We start from the raw sequence: 19284 nt of genomic DNA, 5'->3' as shown, positions 1-19284 counted from the left end.
GCCCACCATGAATTCATGAAATAATACGACCGCCCTCCTTATGCAGCTGCTAATGGCTTAGGCTCCTGGCCAATTATGTGGATGTTAATTATGAAGGAAATTGAGATTTGTGTTATGCGTTTGTTAGCCTGTGATCTCCAGCTGTGAATGTTGATGACTCTTTGTGCTGTACTTGGCTGGATAGTCTGGAAAATATATCTGTGAGTATTAAATAGAAAGTATCAAGTTCAAGAGCTATGTTAAGCCTAAAGTCATCATGGATTTGAAATGACCCCACTTAATTTTGTTGATTCACATTCCTGGTCTTATTGTGCATGATTCATTAGCGCCTTTGCAATTACCTTCCCTTAAAGCTGGAATAATACAGTACATGTCTGAACACTTTCAAACAATTAGCCATCACTTGTCTACTTAAAGCGGTTACAAAGAAAAACTCGGCATTGTATGCTGAACGACTGAGGATCACACGCTACCAGACTTTCAGGTCGTTCCGAACACAAACTTGCCGCAGAAGAATACGACATAGGGGAAGAAAGTTTAACACTCTTCAGCTATAAAACAAAAATGAAACACAAATGTGATGTTTATCTAAAGCTATTTTTGCTTATTAGTATGGTTGAATTGGATCATCGAAGGTCAGCAACAAAGATATTGGTTAATAAAGTGAGATTAAATACATAAAGTATATTTGTGTAATTTAACATTTAATTACTGCAGGTTTGCGTAATATTCTGAGTTTGCATTTTACTGTTTTTATTCATTTTGAGGAATACTGAATCTGTTCTTGTGCAAGTGAGATGAGTAAATACATACTCACTAGGGGTGACCCTGAATAGTCGACGATTCGATGCTTCGATAGGAGGAGCCTGATTCGACTACAAATCTCACAGTCGAATCTTTGCAGAGGTATTATGAAACGAGATAGGAGGGTGCTCAATATCTGATTTTACATAGATGTACTGGTTCTCTCCCAATAGGTTAATATACAGCCTACTATGATAATGCTGTAAAAAAAAGAAATGTGTATAAAAAATAAATATTTTTAATGTGCGTGAATAAATCCAACCACCCGTGTGACAGATTTAAGTTTCACTTTCCATGAACCGTGACCGATAGAGGAGCATCTTGGCGACAGGGATTAAATCTTTAGGGATTAAATCTTTGTCTGGGATAAGAAAATTAAAAGTGTAGAATTGGATGCACTTTGAAATAGTAAAAGATGATCCAAAAAACATAAGATGCAAGCTACCACTCAACAACGACAAACACTGCGGCACGCTTCTGCCAGCCAACGTTAACGAGTTGACTAGCGCGCTATTTGAAAAGACACAGGCAGATCGCGTGAAAGACTGGATTTTTTTCTCTCAGTCAGGTAGGGTACAAGTGATTTCAAAACATTTCAGCCAGTTCTAATTTGATTTGTGGATGCTGTGAATGTTAAGCTAAAAAGACTGACACTTGAGTTTAGCGTTTATTGTCTCTGCAGTTAAAAAGACAATTCTGGCAATACTTTCGTTATTTTAATAATTTTGCACTTGTGACTTGATTATGACTATTTCATTTTTTAAATTATTTTTATTTATTAGAATGGTATATTCTGTTGTAATTCAATTCTGCAAATTTATTTGCTTTCAAAATTTACTTTCAAAGTAGCCTAAAATCCTTTGGCCTTGAGCGCGGAAAGAGTTTGTGCGCACTATCTAGTGGACTGCTGTTTTTCAAGCAACCCCCCCCCACACACACACATATGATTCGACTATCAGTCGAATATAGGCAATCTGATTCGAATTTGATTCAACTATGTAAATCCGTAATACACCCCTAATACTCACATTTAGTCTAAAGCTACAATAACCATCATGTTCACACAGCGCACACAACACCTCTACACTTACTCCCAATTTCTCTCAGCATGGGGACAGGAGAGCTGTGAGTCAATATATGGGAAATCAAAGTAACTTGTGTTACTTATTTGAAAAAGTAACTCAGATATTTCATTGTAAATTTGAAAAAGTAACTCAGATATTTCATTGTAAATTTGAAAGTAATGCACTACTTTACTAGTTACTTGAAAAAAGTAATCTGATTACTTTTGATTTGAACTGAGCTGGTGGTAAAGCTGTTGCACTCTGTATGAGAGAACTCAAAAAGATTATTTTATGACATCATAGGAACTTCATAGGCACCTTTATTTTTGGAACCTTTATTTTAAGCCTTTATTTAAAATTCAAATAGAATTTGATTTGAACTGAACTGATGTTATAGACTCCACGTACCATGGTACATTTCTCAGTGTAGCCAGAATGTAATGTTATTTCCTCCATGTGAACTGTCTGTGTGTGTTTATTCCAGGTCTCTACTTTGTTTGTTTATAAGGTAATTAGAGATCTCTCAGAGCCCAGCAAGTGGGGCTAGGGTCACGCTAATCCAGACCTGATTTTCTCCTGGTAACTGGATCCCCATCCGCGTGGGAAATTAAATAAACACAACATTATGAAAGCACAGGTGCTACCGTACCCACTAATAACATCTGACAAGTCAAGTAAAATCTCTGTTTAAAAGTGAATGTTACTCACTGTTAATGCACCTGTTTTTGTTCGGACATGGCTTTGGAATCTCACTTCTCATTCATGGAGTTCCCATAATTTTCATCTATCATTTAGGCTGCAGAAATCAAGACGTTTCCTTTTCCACACTAATGTATCTAAACAAAACACTCCCAGCTCATTTTTTGCTGCTGACTTGTAAGCCCTTTTAACATGCCAGAATAACTAAACTTTTCCTTTTCGTCTGCAAGTAAATGCACCTGCTCTTTGAGGACTGAAACGCTTTCAGGAGTCGAGATCAGGTGCTTAAGTGAGTGTGAGCATTTGTGTTAATCAATAGGTGATATTGAATAAATGTAATGAGACGACTTCTGTTCACTTACAAAAAAATGTATTGAACCTTGTGCCGTGGAATGCTAATTCTTTTTCTTTCGCTTTTTCTCTTACATAACATTGATTTGGTTAAAAGTCTGGTTGTTTCTGAGTGACTCAACCTGAACTAATCCATTTCATCCATATTTAAGCCTCCTGAGGTTGGGTTCACATCTGGATCCTTCCCTTCCTGAGACTTGCACACCATCGAAGCAATCTGACCACACTGCAGTGCCCCACATCCTCTTCTGCTCTTCAATGTGATCTTATCTTAGCAATCTGGCCCCTAGAGAATGTTTAATAGTAAATGATGTAACAGCCTGCAGTGGCATGGCATTCTGGAATAATAATCTACTGCATGAAAACATCTGTGTCACAGAAGGTCCCCCTAATCCATAGAAATAAAGTTTCACTTGCAGTTTATCAGGTTCAATGCAGAAATAAAAATAAAGTTTTTGATTTCTTTGATTAGCTTATGGTGGCTTTTAAAGGAGGAATGCATAGTTAAATATATTGTTTTATTTTATTACGTTTATTAAGAGTAAATATTTTAAATGAGTCATATCAAATTAAATTGTCCTTGATCTTTTGAGATAAGAGTTTGATGTAATATGAAAACTTACTGTAACTGTCAGAGCTCCAAACATCCTCTCCAGTCCAAAAAGATCTCTCTTTTTTTCTAAACTGAACTGTAAAAATAGTTTCCACAACTTTCTGACATTGGACAGATCTCACATCTATGGGAGCTACGGATCTCACATCTATGGAATATCAGAATTGCAAGTTTATCACAATTCTGACTTGTTTTTCTCAGATAAACTCACAGTTACAAGTTATAAAGTCTAAATTGTAAGATTTAAATGTGCAGTTATGAGGGGAAATGAAGTTATGAAATCGCAATTGTGAGGGGAAAAAAGTTAGAATTGCGAGTTGTAAAATCGCAATTGCGCGTGGAAAAAAGTCAAAATTGTGAGATATAAAGTCGCAATTGCACACGGAAAAAAGTCAGAATAGCGAGGGGGGAAAAAGTCAGAATTGCGAGATGTAAAGTCGCAGTTGCGCTGAGAAAAATGTCAGAATTGCACGGGGAAAAAAGTCAGAATAGCGAGTTGTAAAATCACAATTGCTTTGTGTAGCACCTGCCATTCTAAATATAATTTTAAAAGGTTTCCAATGTTAAGAAGAATTCTCTTAAATTCATATTGTATAATCAGACTTTTATAGTTTTATAGTATTTTTTTTTTTTTTTTTTTCATAAGTTTTTGTAGTATTTCTTCCATGTGTAGGTGCTTAATATTGTGAAACTTATCTCAGAAGCTTGTGTCTTAATTGCATTCGTGAAGACTCCAGTGGGCTGGAGTGTCTCTCAAAGGTCCTGTCATGAGAAACGGTCATCAGGGAAACTGATTCTAGAGATTCTGGCCTGCATCAGGCTGTCAGGCTTTAACAGACATGCCACTAATATAGGGAGTGATTCAAAGGTTTACATTAATATGTGTCAAGTTTTTAAATGCTAGTGCTGTTAACCTTATCTTTAGAAAAACGGTCTTGTTTTTTCCCCACTGAAATTATAATTTGCTGTTCCTCTGTACAGCACATGTTATTTTGAAACAGGCCTGAACACTCATGATTGGTTTTGTGTTTTCAAGCTTCTGAGATTAAATCAGCACTGTGTCACACAGATAATATGAATCGTTATAAGTAGCCGTAGTCTATAAGACGTCAGTACAGAACATCTGGGGTCGCTCAAGGCAAAATATTATAGCCCTTGTGAAGTTTCGTATATTTACATGGTTTTGGATTGTGTGATGTATACAGTATAGTTTGATTTCATGTTTGAACATTTCTGGCTCTGTTTAGATCATTATAGGATTTGGTCCAGCTGGATTTCATGTTCTCCTGTCCATTAAGCCTGTATAATTATTCATATTAATGACGCATGTACTAATAAATACTTTCATGCTGTCCAGATTTTGTTTCTAAAATTCCTGGAAATATGCATGATTCATATTGTATTACATCCTATATATTTTATAACTAAAATAAAGGGTAAATAAAGATATTATGATACTAAACCTAAAGAAATAATTATTTTTAAAAAATGTACTCATGATAGGTTTCAAAGTCTGTGTTTTATATGAGGTTTTTATAAAGAGATTTAAAAAAAAAAAAAAAAAAAAAAAAAAAAAATGAAATGAAAAGTCAAACCCTCAAACTATGAATATTTGTGAAAGCACCAGATGGATGGAAACCTAAGTGTAAACAGTTCAGAGAGTCAATAAACAAAGCTTTAAAAATATTTTTGGAAAGCTTACCCTAGCAGACACAGGTCCAGGGTCAGTTCTGGCTGTTCTCTCTGTGCGTTCTTCTCTCTGAATGTTGCGTGTTTGTTAGGAGATAGAGTTTGTGTATTTGTGGAGGATCAGGGTGGCTTTGCTGTCAGCATACCAGAAAAACTGAGATTTTCTCTTTTGGATCTCAATGTACCTAAACCTACGTCCTTACTATACTGTATGTGTTTGTGAAAGTTCTTGGAATTTTAATTACAGACTTTATTATACTCTCAAATCTGAGCACATTGTTTAGATCTTTTGATAGGAGATACATGTGAGATTACTAGAGAGTTTTACCTTTTTTTTTCTTAACATCTCCATTTGCAGATATTAAACTTAGCTCATTTTCATATGCATTAGTTGCAATTTCACAGCTGTATTGTAACATGCCTTGTGTTTATGTTTCTATAGCAGTGTGCATGCATGTGTGATTTAGTTTGGTAGAGTGAATATGACCCCCTGAGTGTCTGTGTGTGTACATGACTGCAAACATGCGTCGAAGTGTGAAAATCACCTCCACCTCGTTGTGCTCTCATACCCATCATCACCTCCCACAGCAGGAGATTTGTGCCTCCTCTGCCCTCCTATTCCACTTCTCAGTGCTTCCTCCCCATGGACTCTCTCCGTTTCTGCTGTTTTTCACCATATAAATGTGAGTTACAGCACTTGTGTGGCACTGCACAGTTGATTTTACAACTCTGTGTGTCAGTGTGAGCCTTCTTGAATTCAGAATTTAAGTGTTCCTAGGTAAGAGGGCAGACTGTCATACCCTGATTTTTATATATACTGTACGTTTATATACATAAATAAATATATATATATATATATATACACACTATATTGCCAAAAGTATTGGGACACCCCTCCAAATTATTGAATTCGGGTGTTCCAATCACTTCCATGGCCACAGGTGTATAAAATCAAGCACCTAGGCATGCAGAATGCTTCTACAAACATTTGTGAAAGAATGGGTCGCTCTCAGGAGCTCACTCAATTCAAGCATGGTACTGTGATAGGTTGCCACCTGTGCAGTAAGTCCATTCATGAAATTTCCTCACTACTAAATATTCCACGGTCAACTGTTAGTGGTATCATAACAAAGTGGAAACAATTGGGAACAACAGCAACTAAGCCACGAAGTGGTAGGCCACGTAAAATCACAGAGAGAGGTCAGCGCATGCTGAGACGCACAGTGGGCAGAAGTCACCAACTTTCTGCAGAGTCAATAGCTACAGACCTCCAAGCTTCGTGTGGCCTTCAGATTAGCTCAAGAACAGTGCGTAGAGAGCTTCATGGAATGGGTTTCCATGACCGAGCAGCTGCATCCAAGCCTTACATCACCAAGTGCAATGCAAAGCGTCGGATGCAGTGGTGTAAAGCACGCCGCCACTGGACTCTAGAGCAGTGGAGACGTGTTCTCTGGAGTGATGAATCACGCTTCTCTATCTGGCAATCCGATGGACGAGTCTGGGTTTGATGGTTGCCGGGAGAATGGTACTTGCCTGACTGCATTGTGCCAAGTGTAAAGTTTGGTGGAGGGGGGATTATGGTGTGGGGTTGTTTTTCAGGGGTTGGGCTTGGCCCCTTAGTTCCAGTGAAAGGAACTCTTAATGCTTCAGCACACCAAGACATTTTGGACAATTTCATGCTCCCAACTTTGTGGGAACAGTTTGGGGATGGCCCCTTCCTGTTCCAACATGACTGCACACCAATGCACAAAGCAAGGTCCGTAAAGACATGGATGAGTATGGTGAGGAGGAACTTGACTAGCCTGCACAGAGTCCTGACCTCAACCTGATAGAACACCTTTGGGATGAATTAGAGCGGAGACATGTGCACGTAAAGGCAGGCGTCCCAAAACTTTTGGCAGTATAGTGAATATGTATTTATGTATAAAAATGTATATGTATATATAAAGTTTTTCCTTTAACAAGAATTAGCACATAGGCTAGATAAACAAACATTAAATAGTTAAAGGTTCTCATATTGCATCATAGTACCTTAAATGGTTCTTCTATGACATCATAAGTTCATTAAAAGGTTCTATTACGTCATCATAGTTCTTTTAAAGGTTATTATATCACATCATGACTTTTAAAGGTTATTCTATGTATGGGAGTTTGTTTCTGCCATGGAATAAAACAATGAAGGATAATTGTGACTTTTTTTCTCTCAATTGCAACTTTACATCTCGAAATTATGACATTTTTTTTTTCTCAGAATTGCATAATATAAAGTCGCAATTGCGAGTTATAAAGTCAGAATTGTGTTATAAATTCAAAATTGCTAGTTATAAACTTGCAATATCTCGCAATTATATATCGCATTTGACTTTTCTCACAATTCTGACTTCTTTTTTCAGAATTGTGAGGTTATATCTCAATTCTGACTTTATATCAAGCAATTCTGACTTTATAACTCACAATTATGAGTTTATATCTCGCAATACTGACTTTAAAACGCGCAATTGCAAGTTATATCACACAATTCTAACTTTATCTCGCAATTCTGACTTTATAACACGCAATTGTGAGTTTATATCACAAAATTCTGAGAAAAAAAGTCAGAAATGCAAGATGTAAACTCACAATTGCGAGAGAAAAAAGTCAGAATTGTGAGAGAAAATGTTGCAATTACCTTTTTTATTTTTTATTCGGTGGCGGAAACAAGCTTCTATACTTACGGCATAATGATAGACTTTAAAATCACTTTTGAAACCTTCATTTAGAGTTTAGAAAGAGCAAACTCCAGAGTCAGTGTCTCAGTAGGCTGAATGCTGCAGGTTCTCTAGCGTGGGAAAATTCTTTATCTTGGAGGGAACTCCAATGACACCCATTAGTTCTGGGCAACATGCAGCAGAAAAAAATGGTGTGATGTGGAAAGACTGCAAGTCTTGTCTGAAAACAAGCTAATGTAGTCAGTGTTTCAAGTCTATTAAATTCAATGCCAAGTTGTGGATCATGATTATTTTATGATTATCTGTGATTTCTCCACTTCTCAAAATATTACATAATTACATTTTGCAGTGTAATTTCTGTTAAGGAATTTCATATGGTTTCATGTAGCTGAAGTATATTATTATGTACATTTATTATTTTTTCAGAATATCAAGATGTAGATGGTGCCCCTTAATATTGGGAGGGTTTACTGGGTTTTGGTTTTGGGTTTGTGTGTGAGAGAGATTCTTAAGTGATCGTGGTTCCCAATATTTTCATCTCAAACATCAAACAAACCAATAAAGTTTTTCTGTGTGAATCAGACCACCTAAACAGCTCCCATGATTCAAACCATACTAGCCCGTAGCCCAGCTCAGACTTCGTACTCTGTATGTGACTGTAAAAGTGATTATGTGGAAATATATTAGCTGTTTATGTTCTTATGAACTTGTAAACCAGTGCATTTAAATGTTTAACATGCTGATATTCTATTTAATATGCACCATTTAAACATTGTTGATCAGTTTGCTTCCAGAGTAGACCAACAGAGCTTATTCTAGAAGACTAGACTAAACAGTTCCACAAAATTTGTGAGTAATACTGTTGGAAAGGATATTGCCATTACTTAATATCCAAATTCCATTCCCCCCTGTTGTATTTTTTTGTTTTTCTTTTTTTGAGCATTGAAACATTTGGGAATCATTGTAAAATAGTTTGGAAATGAATCATTTCTGTTAGTGATTGTGAGCTGTTCCCTTGCCATTCCGAAAATGGAACATCACCACAATGACCACTTGGAGAGGCAAAAGGTTCAGGGGAATTTTATTGTCTTACCTTGGAGGTGAGTTTTCCATTACTGACCAGAAAACACCTTTTTTCCCCATTGGATCTCCTTTTTGTCTGTCTCATATTGTGGACATGGATATCACATTAAATCATAAAAACACACTTGTGCACGCACATTAATAATTAATGCAGATTTGTTTCAGACTGGATTGGGACATCTGGTCTGTCTTGAAGTTTCTTAGGCAAGCATCAGTATTATTATTGCTCATCCGTTCAGTTGGGGGTTTTGAATAAACCCATAAACTTCTGTGCGTGACACGTCTCAGCTTGTTTGTGCTACAGCAAAGACTTCAGATTTACAAAGACGGTGCACTCATATTATTATGAATGGGAGAAAGTGCAACGCGCAATATGGCAGAATAAGTCCCGCCCTCTAAATACAAGAGCCAATTGTCAATTGATAAATTCATTGTGTCACTGCAGCTGCTGTTAGAAGCTCCGGTTGCTACTGAAACAGTAGCATTGGCTGGTCCAGCCTGAAAAATGCATTTTTTTTTTTTCATGATTTGATCATTTAGAAACAATTTATGAGACAGTTGTTGTCAGATTTCATTGGTGATTTTAAATAGGAAATTTAATTGTTAGCTTGGTGAACAGCTTTGGAGAATTTGATTTTTCCCCATTCAAAGAGATAGGAGCTGTACTCGCATGACTGAAATAGCTGCCTGAGAAACGTTTCAAAGATGGCCGCCGAGTGAAATGACTTGTCTGGAAGAGACTTTGGCTACAGTTATGAATGATACCTCAATCATGAAGCTTGTTGAAGACAAATTTAAAGATAGATAGATTTTTGATACTTTTATAAGAACTTGTGATTTGTGATGATAAAACGGATGAAAAGAATTATGAATAGAAAAAAATGGGTTTATAAAGTGCACCCTAGCATCATTAAATGTTTTAAAAAATTCTGTAATTTCTTCTCTCTTTTAGAAAGAAGTGCTGTGAAGGTTTTAAGTTTGTGCTGGGGCAGTGTATTCCAGAAGGTAAGACACACCCTCCCCCATCTCTCTCTCTCACTCTCTCTCTCTCTCTACTAGACTCCTCTGGGCTAAATTTGCTCTGATATTTCTGGACGCGTTTTCCCTCATCTCCCATTAGTGTTCTAAACAAAATCATTCCTTTTGGAAACAACTCAGCTGGTGCTTTTACTGTTGTTTTAACATTTCCAGCACACCTTAAAAAGCTTGGCAGAGTTTTCCCAACCAGTAAGGATATCTTGATTACCTCGCGTGTATTTTTATAGTGGGAACAGGTCTGTATATTAGCTTATGAATGCAGTAATATACTTCTCGTTCTTTGGTTGAGGGGTTCAAACCACTAACAAGTTTTGACTCGTAACTGTCAAATAAAAGCGTGCAATTATATTGTCTGCGTTCTGCGGTTCGTCCTGCCACATTAAGAGGGTGTATAGTGGTCTCTGGAACGGTCCTTTGAGACAGTCTACAGCTTGTTTTTAAAGTCTTTTTTCTTTTTTTATGCTGTTTATGTTCACTGGTGTCCTTACCTGCCCCCTCTCCACTGATGAGAAACACATAAAGTACCAGTTGAGAATGGACACATATTTCCCTGACTCACATGGTGCTCCATGCTGTGCCTGAGATGGTTTGGCTCTTCTAGGAGAAATCGTGGAATAAGGAAAAGATGGGAGAATTCTTGGGCTGGAACTTGCAGTACTGGCTTCCTAGACCACAGTGTTTTCTTTTTACTATTACATTAAAATTGTAATGGGAAAAGACATTTGAATTAGCACATTTGCATATGATTTCCGGAAATTGCAACGATACTGTGGGTTTTGTTTTAAAGCTAGGTTTGATGTTTATAACCCTGTGCTTTCCTCTCTTGTTGTGTTTATATTTGTTTGTTTGTTTGTATATGCAGACTATGATGTGTGTGCCGGCGCTCCGTGTGAACAGCAGTGTACCGATCATTTTGGCCGTGTGGTGTGCACCTGTTACTCTGGGTATCGCTATGACCGGGAAAGACATAGAAACCGTGAGAAACCGTACTGCCTGGGTAAGATTTTACTCATATTCTTATGAATAAATTGAGAAAATTATACTTGTTTGAGTATATTCAAATACAGATATGACTGAGTTTGGCATTAACTGAAATGTTGCAAAAAATAATTCACAGTTTTTACACTGCAAATGCTGCACAGGTATGAATGCATCAATCATAAACAAGAAAAGGTGAATGTGATACCATTTGATCTTTGTCTCTGACATATGTGAAAGGTGTATGCAAAGAAAACTGTCATTTTCTTTTTTTATCTTTATTTTTTATTTGAGATGGTTATATACCCATTTTAGTATTTTTACTTTTTTTGTTGTTTTTTTTTTCTGCTGTAAAAACCTAATAAGAGACCAGAGCTAAGAGATGGTTACAACTACACAGCCCAGCCTAAGATAGGTTTGATATTGGGAGACAGGCTATTGTATGTAGCCTAATTTGCACATATCAGGGAGTTTGCGTTTTACTTTCGCAAATCGAATTCGCAATCGCGCAAACTCTGTGTATAGGGAGCGGCAGTGCTGAGCATTCATTCTACAAGATAAGACATTTATCAGACGCTTAGGCTCTGTTGTGCAACAAATCCTCCGCCATGGTCTTGTCAGTCATCTCGCCTTACTCTCGTTGCATGATCAGTGAACTCTGATTCCTGCTGCACTGTGTGCGACTTTGCAGCTCGTGCTGGATGAGCAGAGCAAACATTTACAATAGTTTACAATTGAAGCGAGCGTTGTACAACTGAATTAAATGTTTTTTATTTCTATAAAAAAAATCAAAACGACAGCAGTGGCATATTCTATGCTAATTTCATCCTCATTGTCCATCATGGTGATATTACGAGACAGCTTTTCACCTCGATGAGAAATCTCGTCACATTTTAATATCGCAAGATCGTGGCACGAGATCTCGTCACACCCCTAATTTATATTGCATTTGACATGTGTAATATAAATATTGAAATTTAAATATAATTATTTAATAATATAAATATTTATGACCATTAAAATTTCTCATTAGCAAGTTAACTTTGCATTTGCATGTGTGCAACATGTTCCTGTTCCTTTTATATATTTTTTGAGACTATAATGTACATATATCCATTTCATTTTTATTTTATTGTTATTATATACATTCTTAAACTGCAAAATTATAATAAATAAATAATAATAGGGCATCTTCTTCTAATTTTCAAAAGCTTTGTCATTTTAATTTATTTTGACACCCATGAACGCTAATACCACACTCTTAGGGGAAAAAAGTTTCAATGGGGTTCTATATAGAACCCTAAGGTTCTTGACTCAATTTTAAAGAACACTTTATGCCAAAGAGGTTCTATATAAGGAGAAATTTCTTAAATGATTGCATAATACTTTCATGTTTAACGGTTATTTCATTTTTTTCTAGCGATAAAGTATGTTTACAAGCTGTTTAATTCATAATTTAATTACAATTAAAATTGAATTAAAATGATCTAAATTGATGATCCCATGATATGAAGTGCCTGAAAGAACCATTTAAAGTTCTATATAGAACTTCAATAGTGCATTTTACCATATCACATATTTATTATAACAATAGCTGCAGTAAAATTTGTTTTTCAAAAGAAGACTGACAACTTAGTGACTGAAAACTAATTTGATTAGGATGTTTTGAAATTGTACCTGTTTGATCTGGAATATTTAACAGTATGAAGATGTTAGTGCCCTCTATAGGTTGTTTTTAGTTCATGGGGCTTGATTTCTCAATGTCTCTTTAATATCAGCTTGAGTTTTTCTTAAAGGGTCTGACCTCCCTGACTGCTGAATTGTTGATTTGATTGGAGTCAAATTTTGTTTCTCCGGCGGATCTCACAGAAGCGTTCCATAGTGCCCGAGGAGTGAATATCACATCGTTTGCGCTTTGCCAACTTTCCATCCCTCACACTTTGACTCTCTGTTCTTGCGTCAGACATTGATGAATGTGCCAACAATAACGAGACGGTGTGCTCACAGATCTGTGTGAACACCCCCGGCAGCTACCGGTGTGAGTGCGAGAGAGGCTTCTACCTAGAGGACGATGGGAAAACATGCACCAAGGGCGAGAGAGGTGAGTGTATGCTCTGGGACCATGGTTGTCTTTAATCTTTTAGCTTCCTTGCTCTCTCTTTTGGTCTTTGGCTTTCTTCTTTTCTTCTGTACATTGGGGTTTGTCAAACTTTTTTTGGGACCCATTTGTTGGATTTGTTAAAGGCCCCAAACTGTTCACTGATCCAGAAAAGTAGTAAGGACATCGTTAAAATAGTCTATGTGACTACAGTGGTTCAACAAGACAAGAATACTTTTTGTGCGCAAAAACAAAACAAAAATAATGACTTCAATCAACAAATTTGTCTCTCTCGTCATTCTCCTATGCTGTTTAAGTTCAGCGATTCCAGGTTCTACGTCAGAACGCCAACTCGGTATTGGCTGGCAAAAATCCTGCTTCAGCATCACACGCATGCGTCGTGGTGCTCACATGAACAGCATCGGCCAATCATGAGCCGGCATTCTGACGTAGAACCTGGAAGCGCTGAACGTAAACAGCATATGAGAATGACACAGAAGAGAAAAGATTCTTGAATAAAGTTATTTTTGTTTTGTTTTTGCGCACAAAAAGTATTCTCGTCACTTCATAACATTAAGTTGTAGTCACGTGGATTATTTTAACGATGTCTTTACTACTTTTCTGGATCTTGAATGACTTGTAATTACATTGCTTTCTATGGGGGATTAAAAAACCTTTTGGATTTCATCAAAAATATCTTAATTTGTGTTCTGAAGATGAACGAAGGTCTGGAATGGCATGAGGGTGAGTAATTAATGACAGAAATTTCATTTTTGAGTGAACTAACCCTTTAACTTAGAATTTTGCAGGTTTGCAACATGTTCCTGTTCCTGGCTTTGGCTATGAACCAAGAACATCCTAATTTCATTTCAGATATGGCTTAACTCTTAATCACCTCACTATTTACAAAGAAATCCATTCTGCAGCCTCTTCTGGCTTGACACATTTATAAGACATTGCTTCCTGCCTCCCTGCAGGAAGTCCACTGACCCATCGCGGTTAATGACTTGGGACACCAGCTAGCGGTTAGCATTAGCATCAATCACTTCCTCCTCTCCACTCCTCTGTCCATCTATCTTTTTGGCTTTTTTGTCTGTCAGAGTTTCCTGTGTGCTGTTTCCTCTCTTTTGGGTCAGTTTGAGTGCAAAACGAGATGACCTTTTGGGGCATTCGGGGATGCAATAATCCAGATGTACAAAAAAGGAATTCTGAGAATTTCAGAGCACTGAGATTACAGTGTGTGGATCAGATGAGGTTATCAGCTATGAGTCAAACTAAGCTGTTGGAGATTGTGATATGACTCAGCGGACAGAATTGGCATGAGCTAGTACATTTCTGATGATGCCTGTAAAGAGTGAGCCTCTATTATGACCTTGAGCAAGACTTAAGATATCTCTTATAAGTTTATGGCACCATTAGCTCTGTCCCAAAAGCTAGTGAGCTACCTTGTTGTCTACTGCCTAAATAAGATACTAACTGAAACAGAATCTCAAAAGTTATTGATTTAGAACACTTTACATAGGCAGCAGCTGTACGTGCTACAAATTGGAGATTCTCCTTGTGAAAAGGAAGTGTGCTTATTAAATGTGCACTTGTTGTATACTTCAAATCTTAAAAATATTTTTAAAAAACTGTAGAAGCACATATTTTTAAAAAATATAATAATTAAAAAAGGCCACTTAAGTGTACCTGAAAATAGTGTTTCCTGACTGTTTTGTAACACACTTACAGTAAGCACACTTTGTAATAATATCAAATTAAAAGCTTTACTTTAAAGTACATTATTTGATCATTGTTTTAATAAGCTTTTTCATGCTTTAAAGTAGTTATTTTGATCGGTTGACTAACATACAAAGCACATGTAAAGTACTTGATTATACTTGTGACTATAGTGTTATTTGATATTGCATTTAATGTTAATATATTTTAAATATACTAAATTGTAATTTCATTAAAAAATGTATAATTATATGAAAAATAAAAAAATATATTATATGACACACTGTAAAAAAATTATTTTCATGATTTATCACAACTTTTTTTTTCTTTTGTCATATCAACTTAATTATCATTATCATTATAATTAATGTGGTGCATACAATATCTCGAGTTTCTGTTGTTAAACCAATCATTGTAAAATTAATTCTGTTGATTAAACCAATCATTGTATCTCAAATTTTTAATTTCAATGAACTCAAAATTTTAAGGCAATCAGGTAACTTACTTTTTTAAGTTAAACCAACAAATCTTTTTTACAGTGTACAAGTTTCAATAGAAATTAAATTAATGTATATTTTAGTTCACCATAAATGCTTTTCAGCACAATCGGCAGTATCGCTTTTACCATATTCAAGTCCCGTTAATTACATTTAATATACTGTAAATGTAAATTATAATACATTTTTACTTAATTTTACTTTTAATTCAGTTTGCACTTAGTATATTCTTTAAAGTAGATTATTTACATGATAACTAATTTTAAAAGTATGCTTAAGTGTACTTTTTCACAAGGCTCGACAGTTAGCATATTGCTAAGCTAATGGTGCAATGCTCTAAGCATAAAAATACATGCACAGAAATTGGGTAAAACAGTAATTTTTTTTCAAAGAGTTTGAACTACTTTCAATGAGAACTTTTTTATTTCATGAAATGTGTATAATCAACAGTTCTCTCAACTCGTCTGCCATCATGGATGGATTCTTTTCACTGAGCTTGTTGCTTTTGGTTTTGTTCAACAGCCTTCCTTAAATTCCACATGCATGTTATCTCTTTGCAGCTCCGCTGTTTGAGAAGTCAGACAACGTCATGAAAGAGGGAACGTGCTCGGCCACATGTGAAGACTTCCATCAGATGAAAATGACCGTTCTCCAACTCAAACAGAAGGTACACTATTCCAGTTTCACCTGCGGGGCTTATTCATTAAAACAAGCAGCAGATTTTTTTTATATGCATGTCCTCATCCGTATACTTGAGTCGACCCAACAAGAACCTACCTGCCAATATTTCACGAGCAAGTCAGAGTCAGGTTATACAGGTCTTTAGGGATGTGTTGGTGACTTTATAGGTGAAATAAAGAGTGATAAAACTTGGCCCAAACAGCTGAGCGATCTGGTAGTGTGACTTATGTCTGTCCTTGCTGCAGGCTAGTAAATCACGTTGAACGCAGTGATGCGGTTTAGACAGGCTGAGGGCGCAGAGTCTGTGTTCTGCAGTCAAAGCGAGACTGTCAACAAATCCACTCAGCACCCTCATGGTCACGGCGTGATATATAGCTCACGGCGTGTGGTCCAACAGACTATGAGGGAAAGGTTTGAGAGTAAAAAAAAGTGGTGAACTGGTAAGAGTGAGGCAAGACGTATGGTTCTATGAGAAGGTGATGTAAAAACATTGATATGATTGTTACAAATGGTTTTTCTGACTGTTGTTGTAACTTCTCCTCTATTGCTTTCTTTAATAATTTAATACTTTTATTCAGCAAGGATGCATTAATTTGACCAAAAGTGACATTAAAGTGATTAAAGACATAATTTAACAAAAGATTTCTTTTCAATTCAAGAAAAGTACTTTTTTTTTTTTTTTTTTTTTTTTTTTTTTTTAAACTTTCCAGAATCCTGATAAAAATATATCAGTTTCCCGAAACATACTATGCAGCACAACTGTTTTTAACATTGATAATAATAAGAAATGTTTCTTGAGCAGCAAATCAGCATATTAGAATGATTTCTGAAGGATCATGTGACACTGAAGACTGGAGTAATGATACTGAAAATTCAGCTTTGCCATCACAGAAATAAATTATATTTTAAAATATATCAAAATAGAAAACAGTTATTTTAAATTGAAAAATATTTCACAATATATTACTGCTAATACTGTATTTTTGATTAAATAAATGCCGCCTTGGTAAGCATAAGAGAAAAAAATCATACACTACCATTCAAAAGTTTGTGGCTGGTATGTAATTCAATACTGAACAGTACCAATATAATACATTAAATTCAAAATGTATATTTTCCTGTTCAGAATATTGTGTTTAAAGGGATAGTTCATGTTTTGTCATCATTTACTCACCCTCAAGTTGTTCCAAACCTGTGTGACATGACTGTTAGGATGGTGCCTTTGAAGGTAGCTTATTTAGGCAGCAGATTGCAATATTCACTAGGTTTTGAATCAGAGTTGTAGTGTTTTAATTCAACTGCAGATCTTTTCTTGCAAAATGGACTGTTCTTCACGGCACATAATGCTGCTAATCTCTCACGCCATCATAAGTGGTTGATATTGGCTCTCAGAATTGAAATATGTGCAGTCCAAGGAACCCGACACAAATCAAAACCAGAAACAATGACAAATGAGATTTAAATTGCTTGCAAAGGGCTGGACACAGACACTTACGCAGATTTATGCCCTAGGCCTAGGGCTGTATCTACTGTGTGTGGCGAGACCTCAAAGGTGTGTGTGTGTGTGTGTGTGTGTGTGTGTGTGTGTGTGTGTGTGTGTGTGTGTGTGTGTGTGTGTGTGTGTACTGATGTCCAGAGCTCAGAGGTTAGCAGGTAATGGATACTTCCAGTTCACCCAGACAGCCTCCAGTTCTTTGAAGTGAAATACTCCACAAAGAATGCTTGTAAAAGACAGGCACTGATCTCAGTCCATGCACCAACCTGAATAATTCAGGGACTTCCTGTTTTTGCAAATGGCATGTACACAGATGTTACAGTTTATAGATCAGATTGCATGTTCATGTTGAATGTATTAAAAAAGAAAACAGTTATTTTAAATTGTAATAATATTTCATAGTTTTATGTTACTGTATACAGTTTTTACTGTATTATTTGATTAAATAAATGGAGCAGAAGAGACTTTTTTCACACACAAATAAAATTGTAATGTTTCCAAACTTTTGACAGGTAGTGTAATTGATATCACGTGATCGTAAAATCCTTAGTCGTTTGCTTGAAGGAATAGTTTGACTAAATTTACTCACCGTCATATTGTTACATAATCTTAATATAGTTCTTTTCCATACAACTATCATCCATAGTGGCATGTCTGTCAAAAATCACCATACAATTAAAAACAAAAGTATTCCATATGGCTTGTTCTCTATATCTCATCCATCCATCCATTTTTTTTTTCTTTGTTTTATATTTCATTTTTATTTTATCTTTTTTAAATTTTAATTATTTTCATTTTATTTCATTTCATTTTAGGGCAGCATGAAGATTTTTTTTATTGAAGTTTTTTCACAGAAAAGAAATAACCACATTTTGGATTTGGATCAGCATGAGAGAGAGAGCGCAATTAATGACTTTTATTTATATTTATGGGCTTCTTTCCTGTAAAACTAACTGTAAGTCTTGCGTTTTTGGTTCTGTTGAGCTTCAGAACCAAAAATATAGTGTATGTCGTGTTTCTGTTCTGTCTTTTCTAGTCCTGTAGTGCAAGAAAACCGCAAGACCCCGGATGATCTGTGTTTTAACTCTCCTTTCCTCAGATTGCCTTGTTGCCAAGCAACACAGAGGTCAATAAGCAGATGACCAATGAAAAGATGTTGATGACACACTCATTTTTACCTGGACCTCCAGGGCCACCTGGGCCTGCAGGTGAGCTTTGTTAACCCCTTAACTGTCACCGTCTCGCTAGCAGGACGCTTGCCATTTTTCCTATCACATATTTTAGTAATCATCATTAATTAGGTATCATTCGAAAGCTTAAACATTCAAAATTTATCCCGTGAAAACCGTTTTGAAATTGGACATTGCATTACCATGGAAACGGTACCTTAAACCCTTTTAGCGGGCTCCTTCCCCCCAGTGGGCGTTGTCATGTTTCGTATTACAAAATTGATTTTAACTTTTTCTAATCTTGACAAAAAGCATATCGTTGGAAAGGTCTGAGACTCTAGGTTCCATATTTGGTGACTGTTTTGTGATAAAAGTGATATTTTGACAGAAATGTATTAATTTGTTACAGGAGAATGTATCAAAATCATTCAATGGAATGTGGGTGTCACCTGGTGGCTATTTTTTTTTTTTTTTTTTTTTTTTTTTTTTTTTTTTTTACAACGCCTAAACAAAATCTCATGGGAACTTCAATTTTTGTGAAATTCAAATTTGGAACACAACTTGGTTAGATGTATGGCTTTTATTTTATTGCAATTTT

The 19284-nt window shown here is 36.0% G+C and overlaps 1 protein-coding gene and 1 long non-coding RNA gene across 2 annotated transcripts in view; one reads left to right on the top strand and one right to left on the bottom strand.

Moving 5' to 3' along the window:
- Positions 1-19284, top strand: part of LOC127525246 (collagen and calcium-binding EGF domain-containing protein 1) — a 59651-nt gene that overhangs the window by 28916 nt on the left and 11451 nt on the right. Inside the window, exons 4-8 of the mRNA XM_051917664.1 lie at positions 9964-10016; positions 10912-11046; positions 12991-13128; positions 15902-16008; positions 18617-18725. Coding sequence (XP_051773624.1) covers positions 9964-10016; positions 10912-11046; positions 12991-13128; positions 15902-16008; positions 18617-18725 — 542 coding nt within the window. The remainder of the gene's footprint in view (positions 1-9963; positions 10017-10911; positions 11047-12990; positions 13129-15901; positions 16009-18616; positions 18726-19284) is intronic.
- Positions 11273-12984, bottom strand: LOC127525248 (uncharacterized). Its single transcript, XR_007933294.1, has 2 exons — positions 11663-12984; positions 11273-11628 (listed from the first exon to the last, which is right to left on the bottom strand). It is a non-coding gene; the product is annotated as an uncharacterized LOC127525248 (long non-coding RNA).

The sequence above is a fragment of the Ctenopharyngodon idella genome, chromosome 13, assembly GCF_019924925.1.
Source record: "Ctenopharyngodon idella isolate HZGC_01 chromosome 13, HZGC01, whole genome shotgun sequence".
Classification (NCBI taxonomy): domain Eukaryota; kingdom Metazoa; phylum Chordata; class Actinopteri; order Cypriniformes; family Xenocyprididae; genus Ctenopharyngodon; species Ctenopharyngodon idella.
This window is presented reverse-complemented; position numbering and strand designations above follow the sequence as displayed.